General features: G+C 40.4%; 2 protein-coding genes across 6 annotated transcripts; both read right to left on the minus strand.

The window, feature by feature from the left end:
- Positions 1 to 547: 547 nt before the first annotated feature.
- On the minus strand, positions 548 to 6,127 carry LOC135653294 (microtubule-associated protein 70-1-like). 2 transcript variants are annotated; one of them, XM_065175121.1, is made up of 12 exons: positions 5,952 to 6,089; positions 5,638 to 5,876; positions 5,442 to 5,527; positions 4,707 to 4,772; positions 4,438 to 4,608; positions 3,626 to 3,796; positions 3,360 to 3,515; positions 3,093 to 3,239; positions 2,849 to 2,920; positions 2,211 to 2,732; positions 1,938 to 2,125; positions 672 to 1,000 (listed from the first exon to the last, which is right to left on the minus strand). In XM_065175121.1, exons 2-12 carry the CDS (start codon positions 5,873 to 5,875, stop codon positions 964 to 966), a joined length of 1,854 nt encoding a protein of 617 aa, XP_065031193.1. In that variant the 5' UTR covers position 5,876; positions 5,952 to 6,089; the 3' UTR covers positions 672 to 963. The 2 variants fall into 2 exon arrangements, with proteins under 2 accessions (XP_065031192.1, XP_065031193.1); XM_065175120.1 differs by having other exon boundaries at positions 548 to 1,000; positions 5,638 to 6,127.
- A 1,505-nt stretch (positions 6,128 to 7,632) lies between these two features.
- On the minus strand, positions 7,633 to 12,354 carry LOC135652627 (glucan endo-1,3-beta-glucosidase 3-like). Of its 4 annotated transcripts, none has more exons than XM_065173712.1 (4): positions 11,872 to 12,354; positions 9,688 to 10,944; positions 8,934 to 8,961; positions 7,633 to 8,139 (listed from the first exon to the last, which is right to left on the minus strand). In XM_065173712.1, the coding sequence occupies exons 1-4, from the start codon at positions 12,194 to 12,196 to the stop codon at positions 7,986 to 7,988; spliced, it is 1,764 nt and encodes a 587-aa protein (XP_065029784.1). In that variant the 5' UTR covers positions 12,197 to 12,354; the 3' UTR covers positions 7,633 to 7,985. The 4 variants fall into 4 exon arrangements, with proteins under 4 accessions (XP_065029784.1, XP_065029787.1, XP_065029786.1 ...); XM_065173715.1 differs by lacking the exon at positions 11,872 to 12,354 and adding an exon at positions 11,459 to 11,851; XM_065173714.1 differs by lacking the exon at positions 11,872 to 12,354 and adding an exon at positions 11,415 to 11,851.
- Between the last annotated feature and the right edge of the window lie 1,268 nt (positions 12,355 to 13,622).

Here is a 13,622-nt window from a genome sequence, read left to right on the forward strand (position 1 = left end):
TGCCTGCATTCAGCCATTTGGACGTTCCATGAGAATATTGCAGAAGAAGTTTTAAATATGGCAACTTTGTTAGAGAAGTGACACTAACCTCAACGTGTTATTTGCCTTGAGGAACGGAAGTCAGCTTGTAGAAGGGCCAATCTCTCCCATATTTGTGGCCTGGAAAAGTCAGATGCTAATATGCTCTAATCTCATCTTCAACCATTATTCTTTAAAGAAGAAAAAAAAATATAGAGTTGATGAGTCATAATACACAACACCCACGTTGACTACTATTGCCCGGTAGAAATATCATGAGAAGATGCAATGTAAAATCATGCAAGACAAATTTATGGTTTGAACTCATAACACGAACTTGTGACTTCACATGTACCAGTTCAACTAAACTTGGGCATCATATGCTTTTGCTGAAGTTCTGATAAGGCAAATAGTAATCAGACAAATGCACATGCTGTCATACTGGCCAGACTAGTTGAAATCAAGACTCAGTCAATTTGTGTATAACAAATCTAAAAGACACACATAAATCTAGCACACTGCACAAATCTAAAAGGCAAAACAAGTACATCGTATAGCACACATAAATCTATTATTACATTATATTATATTCACATCCTTGGAAAAGAAATAAGAAAAGAATAGAAAAAAAGAAACACGATATAAAGGATGCCTGCAAAATGCTGAAGAACAAGGATATACCAGGCCTCACATACATACAAAGACACTGTCCTACCAAAATGACATGTCATGCCTATAGCAAACCCAAGCATCACTTGTGGTAACCAACTACGGCCAAAGTCAACTGCAAGAGCACCCCATTTCTCCATATGAGCTCTCACTCAAGTGTTGGGGGGTCATCTGGTGCCTGTTTTGGTCTAAATATCAAGAGAAAATGAGAAGGTAAAGAGAAGAAAGAGCTAGCTTGGATTTCCTTTTCACACGTGCAAACACTGCATTTCCACGCTATAGATTGCGCGTCAACCCACTTCGAGGGGCATTCCTGAATTTGGAAGCAAAAGAACAGTAATTATATAACTGAAAAGAAATTTCACAATTTTGTAAACATGAGACCCAAAATTTGAGTTCAAACATTACATGATGTATTACTTCATCGTCATAAGTCTCTAAACTAATTTTTAAGATTTAGATGCTAATACATTTACCACAGTATAAAACAAGTGAGTTTTAGCTTGCAGCACATATTATAGCGAATTAGAGGCACACTCGTTCTCATGCTGATCACGATATTTACCAGTCAATGCTGGAATTGAGATGGAAGGACTCTGAAACAATCAAGATGACAAATTCCGTTAAGGCATGCTCAAGATTAACATCTTAACTATAATCAGTAATTATTATGTAGCAAAAGATAAGGACAGACTCAGGCAGCCACAAACTATAACCAGACTGGTTGATATAGTTGTGACAATTAATGACAAACTCAATTTTTCAAAAAAACAAGTTTTGAATAAATGACAGGATGTAAATCCTAAAAACTATAACTACACTGGTTGATATAGTTGTGACAATTAACATCTTAACTATAATCAGTAATTATTATGTAGCAAAAGATAAGGACAGATTCAGGCAGCCACAAACTATAACTACACTGGTTGATATAGTTGTGACAATTAATGACAAACTCAATTTTTCAAAAAGACAAGTTTTGAATAAATGACAGGATGTAAATCCTAAAAAAAATAAATTATCCAACAACCTGCCTGCCAATGTTTTTAATAAGATCCCTTTCATAAATGTAAACTTCCAAACCACTATCCAATGCATAGCCCAAGACAGTTAACCCACAGTATTGTTATAGAAGATCCCAGAATGATACAGATCTAGACTAAAACCATCAAAAGGAATTAATAAATGGCAAGAAGAACCTTAGCCAATTGATCCCAAGCACCACATATAAGAATATATATATGTAATACCTTCCTGGCAGCAATTGAGAACTATTTGTTGGACCCTTGGAACCTCCAAGTCGCTTAGACTTGTTATCTTGTTCTTTCTCCACTCGCATAGAAGCCACTTCTTTCTCCATTAAAGCTACTTCTCTTCTCATCTTTTTTGCCTCCACCTCCATTGCTTTAGTCAATGTATCAACTTTCTTGGCCAGCATCTAATTTAAAAGGCTCACAGAAGAGTGAAATGAGTTTGGAAATGGGAGCAGAACTCTGTTGCAACGATATTGACAGGATGTTTACCTCAATTGCATCATCTTTGTCTTTTAAGCTTTGGTCCTTCTCATAGCATGCTTTTCTGAGTGTGATTACCTCCCTTTGCAATATGTCATACAGTAGCCCAGAGACACAATCAACTGAGTCAACATCAGGTAACTCACTGGTTCTCTTATCTGGATTTTCCTTCCAACTGTTACGTGAGACATCACTCTCAGTTGCATCAGATGATTCGTTCATTGATAGACCTGCTGCATTCACAAGGACTTTGCTGCGATCTAAAGACCTAGTGCCACCATCAAATGACTTTGATGCCCCTTTGGCATGTTTCAACACTGTGCTACCAGAAATAGAATACCTCATCTGAAAAGATGGTCTCTTTGATAGGAAGCCATCAACACTCTTTGTCACATTATCAGCTCCACAAAGGGATTGACGACCTGAAGGACTATTGCTTGTACTCTTTCCATCTACACTAGTTCGATTAGTACCACTTGCTGAAATTCTCAATCCCTCTTCTAAAACCTTGAGCCGTAACTGAAACTTCTCCTGAAAGTTCAAAATAGCAACCTCATTTGATCTGTTGACTTGTAAATAAGTATCTTGCTTTACAAGGCACCATATTGAAAATAAAAATGTTAGTGTTTCAAAGTATAGCATTTTACTTTCAACTGAGCTTCGGATCTTGCAGCACGTTCAGCTATAGCAAGCTTATCTCGAAGTTGCTGCATTTCACCCTGCAAATAAATGTATTTGATGATAAAATTTACCATAACAAAAAAAAAAAATTGGGAACTGAGTATATCAGATGCAATGTTTCGAATAAAGAAGTGGCATAATTTTGAAATCAAGAAATATTCCTAAATTTAGCATCCACATCTTAAAGTACATCAAACAATTAACACTAACCTGCATGAACCTTCGCTCTTCAAGCCACTGTTTAACAGGCATTACTTTGTCATTGGCATCTTTCCATTCATTTGCCACCACCACTGCAACCCTATTAGCTGTGACCTTGGCTCGAGCAAGTTCACGGTCAAGAATTTTCATCTCTTCCTGAACAAATAAACAATAAAATAATGATAACACTCTACACTGTCCTCTAGAAACATAAAAGTAGCTTTATGAAGAAAAATCTCCAGCTACAAAAGATCTTAATAAAGCACAACATATTACACTCATCTCCTGAACTTTTCGCTGGTAATCTCTAACAGCATTTGCAGCTGCGCCCCCTGCAAGAACAGCCTCTTCTAGTTCTCGCACAGTCTGGCTAAGCTTTTCAACCTCAGCAACCTTTTGTCGGTGCATTTTATCCAAGATCTTGTTCTCTTCCTAAAGAAAGCAAACAGTGGACAGAATGAGATTGTTTGTTAGCATCATAACCTGCAGACTCTGATGCTAATCCACGTCTGGAAAATAATTAAGCATCTTCTTCAGGGCACCTGACAGATCTCAATTTGTTTCATTAAATCCTGGTTCTTATTTTGTAGATCATCCACTAAAGAAGCCTTTGCTAAAGCAATCTGTACAGTCCGTTCTGCTTCCAATAGTGCCACTTCCTTTGATTTGGTAAGACGATCTAATGCTCTGTTGTCATCCTGTAGCTTCACATTCTGCAGATGGGAAGTAGCATTGATCAGTATCAATGGCTTAGGGGAGACATCTTCAAAGTTTCTAGGCTTTCTAGCTCCAATTTTTCTGCCATATGGAGAATTCTAAGGTGTTAAGCCCGAGGAATCTAGAGCTGTCTAATATATAACCAACAGACAAATTAGCAATTAGTCTCTTAAAAAAACATTACAAGTAACATAAAAATATGGTGACAACTTTGGTTAAGTAATGTCCATAAAATATTAGATCAAAGCTCAGAGTAACAAAAGTTCAGCCAGTAGAAGGTAGTACTTTGGTTGGTAAATTGGAATCGAGTAATGAAAAATAAATAGTAGAAGCAACAACAGAAGATGTTAAAAAAACTAGCAATACCCCTTCCTTTTTCTTTTTCTAATAATCAGCAGTGCTATTTTTTTAGTAAAAACAGAAATACTAAAGACATAAGAATTCACATAAACAGAAAAACATAACTTGCTTAAAGGAAGGGACAAGACTACAACAAAAATGAAAACACTTGAATAGATATCGCATGACAAATTATGTTGTTTATGAACTCAAGACACAAGGGGGGTGGTTGCTAGTCACAGGTATCATTTTTTAGCAAAGTGACAAGGTTTTGCAGGAGCAAATTTCTAAATGATACCTCGTGCCGTGTGAGCTTCAACTCTGCCTCAAGAGGTGCGAGAATGGCTTCAATTGGGGGCATGTCATCATCTTTTTGAGCTGAATGAACTCTTCTAAGTGTTGCCTCTGCTGCAAACTGGGCAGCCAAGGCTTCCCTTTTCTCGTCATTTATTTTCTTAATTTCAAGATTCTGCTCAGACACTTTCTCATCAATCACAGCCTTGTGACAGAATAATACAAAAAAAAAAAAAACAGTTCAGAAGAAATTTAACAAATTATATGCAATACCCTGTTTTCAAGAAGTGATTCAGTGAGCTTGAGCTTCTCATCCATCTTAGTCAATTCTTCTGTCAGCTGACATAGGTAAGAGAAAAATCAGACTGCAGCCCAATAGTTTCCTGGCTTGGCTCAGACTATTCTATACATAGATTGGAGTTTAAAAAATTATAGAAACACATGGTTAAGAAATTGCAACAACAATTAGAAACAGCAAGTACTCTGATATGCTCAGCAGCTCAGGCATTCCAATGAAATGCAAAACCAACAGACCACTGTAAAAGAAATTAACACGTCTCCCTGGAGATAGCATTCCCTGAATGCACTATTGAACGCTATGATCCGATTTCATTTCACTAAAACCAACAAAAGCATGTACTAGATTTAATGAAATGACAGAGCAGCTTCGTGCACATGCAAAAAAATAATTTGCCTGAAGCCCCAGAAGATTCAATCTTCAGCACAATTTTATCCTGGAAAGTATAGCAACAAATATGAACAGCGAGATGCATAAAGTGTAGATCCATAAAATGGAAATAAGCTGAAAATTGAGATTTTGACTTTGACAACGAAGATTATAAGTCCAATTAGATGACATGTAAGGAAATGAGCAGAAATTCTGTACTCGACACATGCAGTGGCATGAAATAAAGCATTCTCATCGAAAGATCAGCCAACAGACATGAAGAGATATAAGGGAAAAAAAAGCAGAAATTAACAAGGAAACATGATGCAAAATCTACTCGCCTCTTCGACTGCCTTCTCTCTCGCACGCTCAGACAACCGCAGAGCCTTGATCTCCGACTGTGCCTCTGACAATTCACGATCTTTGTCTGCACACCACAAGAAATGTAAACCAACTTCGGTGCGCAACGCTAACTAATCCAAACTTAGAGCTAAAGAAAACAAATAAAAAGATAACACCTAACAAGCTTAGTCGCACCTCTAACTTCATTCTCGAGCCTATTGAGCTCGACCCTCACCGGATCCGATCCATGGAGCAAATTGATGAACTCCTCCACCTCCACGTTCGGCTTCATGGAAGCCCTTCGCCTCAGTGCCGGCGCCGCCTTCCCCTCGCCCTTGAACGAAGCAGACGCCATCACGACCGCCGGCGTCGCGTTCCCCCAGGTGGCCTCGCAAGCGAACCCCTCCCCGCCGTCGTCGAACAGATCTGACATCCTGGATCCGACGCGATCTCTCACATTGAAACAAAACAAAGAAAGGAAAAATCCGAAATGCGATCTGAGCTCCCACTCCAAGAACTAGGACTCCTTCCTCCTCGATCGCGATTGAGATCTTCTTCCATGGGTTTCGATCGAGCCGATCACTTTCGGAAGGAACCCACCCTAACTGTGTCCCCCTCCTCCTCCAGTCGCCCTCGTCGCAAATAATTTGAGGTAGGGGAGCCGGAGGTAAACTCCACTACAGCAGAAGCGAGTGGGCGCTCGTTTTTACCGTACGCGTCGTCCTATATTATCCGCGCCTCACGCAATACCGAAAACACATAATAACGGATCTAAAAGCCGATCCAACGGCCTAAGATTACCGAACTAGGGGAGAAGGAGACTGGCGTAATGGAAGAGTCGCTCGAGTTAAATGACGACCCGAACTGAACCGGAAACCCGATCCGGTCCGACCGAACGAGAGCTACGACCGACAGTGAACCGCATCCGGTGTGCACCGTCAATGTCCACTGTTGGTGCAGTTGGTGGTGGAAAGCAATGCACTAACCGACTAAGTTATGATCTTCTAATTCAGGCGATGCTTCGTGAGTTCCAACTCTCCCCCTTATTATTACTGCAGGTTGATTGCGGTCTTCACTGTCCATCCAAAGAGAGTAAAGAGTTGGTTGTCTAAACCTTCAATTGAAAGAGCCTACATGTTCCAGATTATTTTTGAAAATATATTTATTTTTAATGTGTAATTTTAAAAATATTTGAATGAATGTATAGTTATGAAATATTTGAAGTATCTAATAAATAATAAAGAAAAATTATATATATATATATATATATATATATATATATTATATATATTGATGTAAGTGATATTTCATAAAATTATATTTCAAGAGTTCATTAAAACATTTTATCAAAAATTTACCCTTCTAATATTTTCAATATTTCTTAATACATTTTTTTATTTAAAATAATAAATAAATTAATAAAAATGAATGAATATAATCTTATAAAAATTTTCATTCGACCCAAATATATAATAAATAAAAATATATAATCATATAAATAAATAAATATAAAAAATTTCATCTGATAAAAAATATAAATCATATTAATTTATCACTAAATTATTTTAATAATATTATAATTTTAAATAAAGTCAAAAGGCACTTTTGAGATTTAAAAAATTACATTAACATCTAGTTCAAATGTAATTTAAAAAAAAATTATTAAGCATCAATTCACATTTAAAATACATATTGGATCCTTAATTTAAATTTCAAATATGTTCCTAAAGGCACTCCCTCATCTGATCTATATTTCCTTATTAGACATCAATTTCTTGGGAATTCGCAGGACAAACAGCATTTGAAAAGCTAGTCCACATGGCATTCAAACACATTTCCTTCTTTATGGAACGTCGGTGACTACGAGGGGTATTAGCACAGAAAGCATTAGGATCAATATGGCATTCAATACATTTCTAACAAAAGCTCAGGCTTACCTCGGTTTTATCCTGGCTTTGTGCTACTTGAGATTCCATGATATCAGCATCCATAGCATTTTGCCGGCTGGTTGCACAAGCTTTAAACATTTCATACATTACAAGTTCCAATCATTATAACATCAGCAGTTTAAGTCCACAATCCACTGGAACAGAACAAGGCAGTAGCAAATTACCAGCATGTAGAAGAAGTCTTCCAATGACAAACAAGAAAGGGTGGGTTGGTGCTGCCATCAGATAGTTAGATCCAAGATAAATCTGAGATCGAGTCAAAGCATTACTTCAGGTCCCAAGCTCGATTTGGTCAGAACGAGCAGCCAACAACTCTTTAAATGGACTCAATAAAGGATAAATGATAAAACCTCGAATAATAAACGATCAAACAGGAGTACCAACTAGGCTTTTTACAAATATTGGCATGCAGAAAAATAAATGACAGAGAAATTTAATCCTCTTTCAATGATGAACCTCAACTCCTGAGCACAAGATGAAATTGGATGTGACACAACAAATTCTACAGCCCATCCATCACTTTGTCATCCAGGTTTGATCAAAATTCTGTGAGTTCCAGTCTTCTGATCACTCAACGAATGAAGAGATCACAACCTACAAAAACACCAGTCCCGATAGTAGAGCTTCAACGATTTGAAGAACTACTTTGGATTGGTAGAAACTGTGAGCATCACTAGAGGTGGATGAAGTTGAGTTAGGGGAAGTAGCCAATGAGGTGCCATTCAGAACCGTGCCATTTCTCCCACCACTGCCGAAAAGAAGAAAATAGTTCAGTAAGGGTTGAATTTAAGCCCTGTCTAGAGCAAGCTAATCATTATCTAGCAAATGCAGAAAGTAATAACATCAAGCTAATCGTTATCTAGTCTATCACACACATGTAATATGAAATGTACTTTATACATTACAAATAATTACGCTAAGAATATACTGTTCACAGGTTGTGAAGCCCTTTCTATTTGGAGAAACAATAAGATGAATCCATTTCATCAAAAGATTCACCAAGCTTATATTGTATCCCTATCAAACTTTTTTATAACCAAAATTGTCTGTTTCAAATTTCCTTCAAAGCAGTTCTTGGAATAAAACATTTGCAGGCATGTTGACCAAACAAATTTAATATGAAGGTGACCAAGTTCTCAATTTTAAGTTTCATATGTTTTACCATGAATATATGTGCACATGCCCATACCAACCAAAATGTGTCAGAATTGCATACAGAGATCCTTGTTAAATTAATTTCCAAATTGACGTAACAACCTACTACCACATTTGATGTTGACTATCATATGCAATTCATGTAATCTTCCCACCTAAGTGTATATAATCAAATTAAATACAACTATTTTGCTAACCCATCCAAGAACCTCAACTCTCCGCAGATGTGATAATTAACTCAAGTATGAGATGGTCAAATCTCATATGGACACAAACTGATTTATCAAATGATTTGATCCACTTATGTTATTCAAGAAGGTACTGAAATTGATAATAAACAAAAAAATTCTGACTAAAAATTGCAATCTCAATATGACGATCACATACCTTCCAGAAAACAAACAAGAGTCATGACCTGCATGAAAGAAAACGCCCGGATATTACCAAGTGTAACCAGAACGAAGAGAACACAACCACTCTACACAAGCATGCTAGATTTAATTACTCTATTATACAGCCAGTGGCTCATATCTCATACTATGTTAAGAGCAGTATATTAATGCACCGTTAATCTGTTGACATCAAGCAATAATTTGAGCGATGCAACCTACACGTCTGCCGACAGACATAGCAGTATCTGGGCCATTTGTGTATCATAGGTAGGTGCATATACAATTAAACCAGGTTGCAAAACATAGAACTTAAGTGTTCAATCTACGATGTCCTGATTTTAATTGACTTAAAGATTTCTATAATTAAGAAACTTTAACTTCTCTATGATTACCAGATAAGAAGATAAGGGTGTCATAGTTTTTCAGGGATTACAGAATTAAATCCTAAAAGGAAAAGACAGGTTCAAAGAGCCAGAGAGGAAGTTGGATGTTGTGTTGCTTACTCATAGGTAGGTGCATAAACAATTAAACCAGGTTCCAAAACATAGAACTGAAGTGCTCAATCTACTATGTCCTGATTTTAATGCACTTTAAGATTTTCTATAATTAAGAAACTTTGACTTCTCAATGATTACTAGATAAGAAGACAAGGGTGTCATAGTTTTTCAGGAATTACAGAATTAAATCCTAAAAAGGAAAAGACAGGTTCAAAGAGCAAGAAAAAGGAAGTTGGATGTTGTGTTGCTTACTTGGATCTGTTGTGGTGATAGCAGCAACCCCGCTGAAGTGGCATGTCCCGACTGCCATCCCCATCCCATGGTAATACTCGTTAAACGCATATGAAGCGTGCGCCTCCACTGTGTCAGGGTCATAGCAGGGCTTCCCCTGCGTCAGGGGAGAACAATCCACCTTCCCTGGCCCGCACGCCCAGTCGATCCCCGCTTGCAGCAACTTCTCGTCTGCTCCCTCCTTGGCGACACAAAACGTCTGGCTCGAGGTGTCATTCGCCAGCAGCATCCCCGACCCCGTCAGGTGCAGCGTGTACGCCGGCACGCCATTCGCATCGAACAACCCCCAGAACTTCTCCGACGTCACCCCTGGGCGGAGATCCTCGTCGTAGAGCTCGTAAATGTAGGTGGGCACCGAGACCCCTGGGTGCTTGGGCGTGCCGGTACTGTTGATCACATGGCGGATGAGGTTGCTGTTGTAGGTGTTCGCATTGTCGGTGGTGGCGTCAGGCTCCGTCGTCGGGTCACCCTTGTGCGGCCACCCTGACTCCATGACGACGACCGGCAAATTGGTGACGTTGAGGTAGGCCATGGCGAAGTAGGCGGCGTCGACGACTGCATCGAAGACATTGGTGTAGTGGAGAAGGGTGTTGGCGTCGACCGCCTCCTTGTTCGGTGGAAGAGGGCGGAAAAGAGCGTAATCCAATGGGATGATGCCGTTTGATTGCAGGTAGTCGTAGTAGGGGTAGACGTTGAGCATGAGATAGGAACCGGTGGACTGGAGAAACTTGAGCATGGGGACGAAGACCGGCTCGAGGGTGCGGTTGAAGAAGGCCTGCGACGGCGGGAAGGAGTCGAGGATCAAGGAGGAGGAGTGCGGCGTGGAGACCTTAATGACGCCGTCGAGGTTGGCGGCCACGAGCGCGGAGTGGATGTAGCGTAGCGCGGGCACGAGCAAGGGGGCGGCGTTGGGGAGAGCGGTCAAGACCTCGGAGCCGACGGCGATGGCGGTGATGTTGACGGCGGGGACGTGGGCGACGACGTTGCGGGCGACCCAGTTGGCGGCGGTGGCGTTGGACTGGCCGACGGCGAGGAGCTGCTCGTTTGGGACGGAGACGGTGACGCGGATGCCGGTGTTGGTAAGGGCGGCCAACATGGCCGGGTCGGCGTCGTAAAGCCGTACGTTGCGGATCTGCTGCGACTTCAACAGCGCCGCCACCATCGTCGGCGACGGCATGTTCGACAGCGCCGTGCCGACGTTGACGCCGATGTACGCCCCTGCCGTGGCCCACCATCGCAACCACCGAAATTTGGCGCAGGTTAGTGAATATTACGAGAGAGTGATAAAAGTACGCAAAATACAGACAAATATCAATATGATTATAAGTTATAATTGGTGTCAGATTAACGTGGTCTGGAGGCACAAGAAGCAAAGACAGCTAGCTGTAAAGCAACAAGAACAAGGGCGCGAAACAACCGAGTGTGGGACCAACGCACGAATCAAAAGGTGATGCAGGACAGTAGATCTCAACCGTCCACTAGTAAAGGTTTGTGACTCGTATTGGACGGTCGATACAGATTCGCACAAGTGTTTTCGCCACTTTCTCCGACAGAGACAAGAAAAAGGAAGCATGAACAGAAAATATAAATATAATGTGTTCAAGCAGAAAGCAGTGGATCACCGACCGTTGCTTTGGTATCTCGTGGTGGGGACAGGGGAAATATGATAGCATTCGGCCATTGCTCACCCTTTTTTATCCATGTAGACTAAAAACAACAAAAAGAAGCCCACCGCAGAATCGAACGAGCGCGAAACACCACGCGATGAACCTTAATGATGCTCTTGCGGGCCCCACCGACCTGCGTGCCTCGTTCTCCGCCTATATCTACAGAGCCAAGCGTACCCTCGAAGAAAAGAAGCCCTTCCAACGTAATAATAAGAATCCAAAAAATATATGCAAGAAATGAAATATATAAATAGTCGTCTTAATTAACAGCTCAGGAAAACTCGGCGTCACTCAAAAACATTAGTTGCTGCATCTTTGAACATGAAAGCATACAAGCAAGCGTGTACATCGAGAACGAATCGCATCGATCAAACGAAGAGCTGAGAAGATTTCGTGAAGAAAGAGAAAGGGCGAAACGATCCCTCAACCAAGAAGCCGGAAAAGATGCTTGGGTTATGGAGGATCGAATGGACCTCACCTTCGTCGGCGTAGATCGCAGAGAGAGATAAAAAGAGGAACAGGAGACGAAGCGCCATCGATTTCACCCTCTTTCTCCGGAACGCATGCGGCGGTGGAGCGACGGCAGCCCAGTAACTCCACATCTTTGTTCTCGATCCCGACCTAGACAAGGATTTCAAAAGGAGGGGGAGAGAGAGATAGAGAGAGAGTGGGGCGGGGGGAGGAGGGGCGACGGGTGACGAGGGCTGGAGGTAGGGGAGCACATCAAAATGGGCAGGCATCTTATACAAGCAGACGACTGGGGTTGGGGTACGTTGTCCTCTCCCATCATACGGCCCCCTCATCACCGATCCAACGGCCAGAAATCCTTAGATCGAGAGGGCTTTAGAAATCGTTGGGACTCGAGAGCGAGCGAGGGAGGGAGGGAGAGAGAAACCAACTCAACGGTCATATTTGGAGCAGTGGCGGGCGCAGCTTTTGGTGTCATTTCCTGCTTTGTTGTCTAGCAGGCGGTCTCATTCTTGGGGTTCGCGTTCTTGCGAGACACAGGGAAGCATATTAAATGAAGTGGGAAAACGGTCCGCTCGTTGGGCCTTGAAGCCCATGAATAATTGGTTTCTTTATTTCTAATTGCACGCCGTCTGTAGCCCAATATGATTCGCAAAAGGCATCGGGTAATTTTTTGTTTTTTTAATCAATCCTATACTTTCTTTGACCACGTCGTCACAATGTCGAGTTAAGTCTTAAAAGAAGTATATTCAAAGAACAACTTATTATTCATTTAAAAGATTAAATAACTTAAATGATGATCGAATTAATTCGATTTGATTTGAATTCATATGTGTAGAAAGTCTAATAATATGTTTAGAAGCAGATTGGATACTTGCTCAATGGAGGAGAGGAACTCGGAGGCTTATTTGATGGCTAATTTATATGAAGACCGAGATCGAGTGGCCATATGATCTCTCTAACGCTCTAGTCCATTATAAGATGAAAGGTGAGAATTTTAAGTAAAATAATAATTGACCTCAATTACGATTTTTTATAATAAATTTAATTAAAGGGAATATTCTATGATATGGGACAAATATTAAATGAGATATGTTTTCGTTTACTAAATGTATTGTCACATGTTAAGTCATGATCGGAAGATTCAAAATGCATCCAAGTAATAGCTCAGCACTTTGGCAACTAACGCATCGAGTAAGCACTAGCTCAGCTTGAGGAAGGGGTGTATTGAGTGTGTGCATCAAGTGTCTTTCTAGCCCAAGGAGGCCGTAATTACATGCATCATGATGCTTAGTCCAAAAAAATTACATCGAAGGCTCTTTGATGCTTGAAGGGCACATAAGACATTCCATTATGCTTATCCCAAAAAGGATGTATTCAGTGCATTTTGATGCTCAACCTAAGAAGAGCATATTAACGATATTTGTACAAGAAGGATGCATCAGGTGTACTTTGGTATGGGCGTATCAAGCACACTTTGATCTTTAGCCCAAGGACACATCAAGCGCTTTATGATGCTTGACTTAAGAAAGATGCATTGGACACTCTTTGGTGCTTATCCCAAAAAGAATATAATGAGTACATTTTGATACTTAAGAATGACGCATCAAATACTCTTTGATGTTTAGCTTGAGAAAGACATATTAGACATTTTTAATGCATAGCCCGAGAATGACACATCAAACGTATTTTGATGCTTAGACCAAGAAGGGCATATTTTGATACTTAACTCAAGAAGGATGCATCATATGATGTTTGATG

The sequence above is a fragment of the Musa acuminata genome, chromosome BXJ3-11, assembly GCF_036884655.1.
Source record: "Musa acuminata AAA Group cultivar baxijiao chromosome BXJ3-11, Cavendish_Baxijiao_AAA, whole genome shotgun sequence".
Lineage (NCBI taxonomy): Eukaryota > Viridiplantae > Streptophyta > Magnoliopsida > Zingiberales > Musaceae > Musa > Musa acuminata.